Below are 2909 nucleotides of genomic sequence, written 5' to 3'. Positions count from 1 at the left end.
GTTGTCACCAATGTATGGATTTTAAGTTTAGTTCGTCTTTTAACTCATGAACAAGTGGTCATGAGTTTGACTCCTTGGGCCTGTTGCAGGACTGCTGTATTGGTTCCCAATAGCCCTGACAAGGTAGGGAGCCAGCTCAACATTTGAACAAAGAAAGAAAGAAAGGAATAAAAAAAAAAAAAAAAAAAGAAGAAGAAGAAAAAGTGGCTTGGCCGCAATTAACAGGGCTTGTCCAATTGGGTTTTTCATTTCCCCTACTCTCCATACGAGTGGGACAGTAAGTTGAATTAAAACAAGTTCCAAGGTTGTCCACTACTGCAATTTTACCAGATTAGCAGAATTCCATGCCATATGGGTTGAACAAATACTAGTAGATACCTTCCCAATATATTTCACATAAGTTTAAAGTTTCTTTGATATTTACCAGTATTTACTGTGAATATTTCAAGATATGAATGTTAAAGGCACAACATGTTAAACTACATAGAAACATGTCAGATGGGTATAGTGTCAATGCCCAACATTTTATGATATTACATGGTGCTAAATCAACTGGTAAGGCCACCAATAACATGCAAACTACATTTATTCTTATTCAGAAAATTGACCTAACTTGTAGGTCTTGACTGAAATGCAATTGTTCAATCTGTTGCCCCCGGTCTTTTTTGCAGAATACTCTTCGGCTTCCAAAAAAATTATAATGACCTCCTGAAACTGAAATTGCACCTACGTTGGGATCTATTCTGGTTGAACAAACCAATACATGCCACAAAACTTTTATAGTGCACTATGTAAATGTTCAAATAAATTTGGAAAAATTAAAAGATATTCACTGCACAAATGTCAATGTTAAAAGTATTCAATCTCATGTTCTTCTGTCTTTGGATGCTGTACAGAGTGTAGAGAGGTGGTTCCACTGAAATGACGGTAAACTCGCATGTGAATGTGCTCTCCATCGCCGATATGAACCTTTGCAAAATAGTTGGTGCCAGCTACAACTTGTGTCTTGTATCCCACAAGTGTAAACTCCTTAAACTTTTTTCCAACTTTGTCCTCGGCATCAGCCTGTAAAGGAGCCAACAAGGCTTGCACTTCTTCGGAAGCAGGCTTGACTGAGCTTGTTCCTCCACACATCATTTTGCAAGATATCAATAAAGGGTTACACAGTGTATGCCAAAGATATGGTGCGTAGAATTCGTACGACGCCCGTCAGAATCTTCCTAGTTCTGCTGGGACCAGTGCACTAGGAGTGGGCGGAGCTGGTGTGTGTGACTACGCATGATACCAAACTCTAATCTGCCGATTGTCAAAATATTTACGTCAGGGATGGTAAATATAATTTTTAAATTCTAAATCATGCTGCATTTGATTTGAATAAATATGTTTGTTTAATCCATTCGTTTTTATACAAATCATCAGCAATTGTTTAATAGAATATATAAGCTAAATCACAACTGTTATCTCCAAAGAGACAAGGTACACAATCTTCATTGGAATGTAGTGGGAGTCTCTAAGCAGGAATTTCCCCGAAAATAGTGGATTGGATTTTCCTCATTTTAAGTATGTTGGATTATGCTGTGTATTAACGTTATACGTTTGTGAGATGTTCGCTTTACCTCTGTTTCTATTGCATCATGTTTTGAAACTTATTCAACAATTCTCTCATTTCATTATAGACCTTTGTTTTATCTGCGTTTCTGTCCGTATGGACAAAAGACAATGATCATGTTAGGTGCTTCGTATCTGAGTAATTCTCAACATATCTAAAAAGTTGTTATTTTTATTATTTTTCTATACCCATGAAATTTTGTTTCCATATTAAATCACCGTTCATAAATATCAATTCTTATCACAACTCCTTTACAATATTGTCAATGGGTGTCCGGAGAAGGGGGAAAGGGGGGTAATTGCTCCCCTCCCTAGAAGTCCATGGCGTGTTTGAAAATTTGCGGGTCGTCGCGTATGATGATATGGTTTAACGTCACAAACTCCTCCCATCGGAAGGCTTACAGAGGACTTTGTAGCGTGGAAATTAATGAACCATGCCCTTGGTTAAACTTCGCCGGTGGCAGGATTCGAACCGCCATCCCCTTATTCGTGTATAATTGATGAAAGTCAAAAATTATATCATGTATATATTGTAAATATATGCCTATGCGGTCAAATTGAAATGTGTATCTTGATATAACATTTATCCCTATACAGTTAACACGCACGCACGCACATGTTTCATGTATATACCAAGATCTATATACACCCCAAATTACCCGCGCGTTGCTGCGAGTTCGTGAATCATCCCTAACCTAACTATACCCCACCTAACTTTAACCCTAAACCCAAACCAAAATATAAATTTTAAATGAAACATAGTTATCCAAGTACCTGGAGTAATAGGGTATCATAATATATATGGTTAAGGGGGTCTATCTGCAAAACCCTAGGAGGAGTTCGTGAACATATAAACAAACAAACAAACAAATTGGCAGACAGATGAAAGTAATCCAAGTACCTTGGGTTATGAGGTTTCAGAATATGATTATAGGGGTCTATCTGCAAAAACCTAGGAGTTCGTGAATACTCTAACCTAACCATACCCCACCTAACTTTAACCCTTAACCTTAACCAAAATATATATATTTTTTGAAAATGAGGTATAGTTATCCAAGTACCTGAAGTGATAGGGTATCAGAATATATATGGTTATGGGGGTCTATATGTAAAAACCTAGGAGTTCTGAACAAACAAATAAACAAACAGGCAGACAAATGAAAGATAGTTTTTCAAGTACCTTGGGTTATAAGGTTTCAGAATATATATGGTTATAGGGGTCTATCTGCAAAAACCTAATAGTTCGTGAATAATCACTCACCTAACCATAACCCACCTAACTTTAGCCCTTAACCCTAACC

General features: G+C 37.1%; 1 protein-coding gene across 1 annotated transcript; it reads right to left on the bottom strand.

The window, feature by feature from the left end:
- Positions 1-375: 375 nt before the first annotated feature.
- LOC143033338 (cystatin-B-like) lies at positions 376-1338 on the bottom strand. The gene has a single exon (XM_076198659.1). It carries the CDS (start codon positions 1135-1137, stop codon positions 850-852), a length of 288 nt encoding a protein of 95 aa, XP_076054774.1. The 5' UTR covers positions 1138-1338; the 3' UTR covers positions 376-849.
- Between the last annotated feature and the right edge of the window lie 1571 nt (positions 1339-2909).

Source organism: Oratosquilla oratoria, chromosome 15 (genome assembly GCF_046742065.1).
Source record: "Oratosquilla oratoria isolate Oo_2021 chromosome 15, ASM4674206v1, whole genome shotgun sequence".
In the NCBI taxonomy this organism is placed as follows: domain Eukaryota; kingdom Metazoa; phylum Arthropoda; class Malacostraca; order Stomatopoda; family Squillidae; genus Oratosquilla; species Oratosquilla oratoria.
The sequence above is the reverse complement of the archived record's forward strand: the minus strand, read 5'-3'. Positions and strand labels throughout refer to the sequence as shown.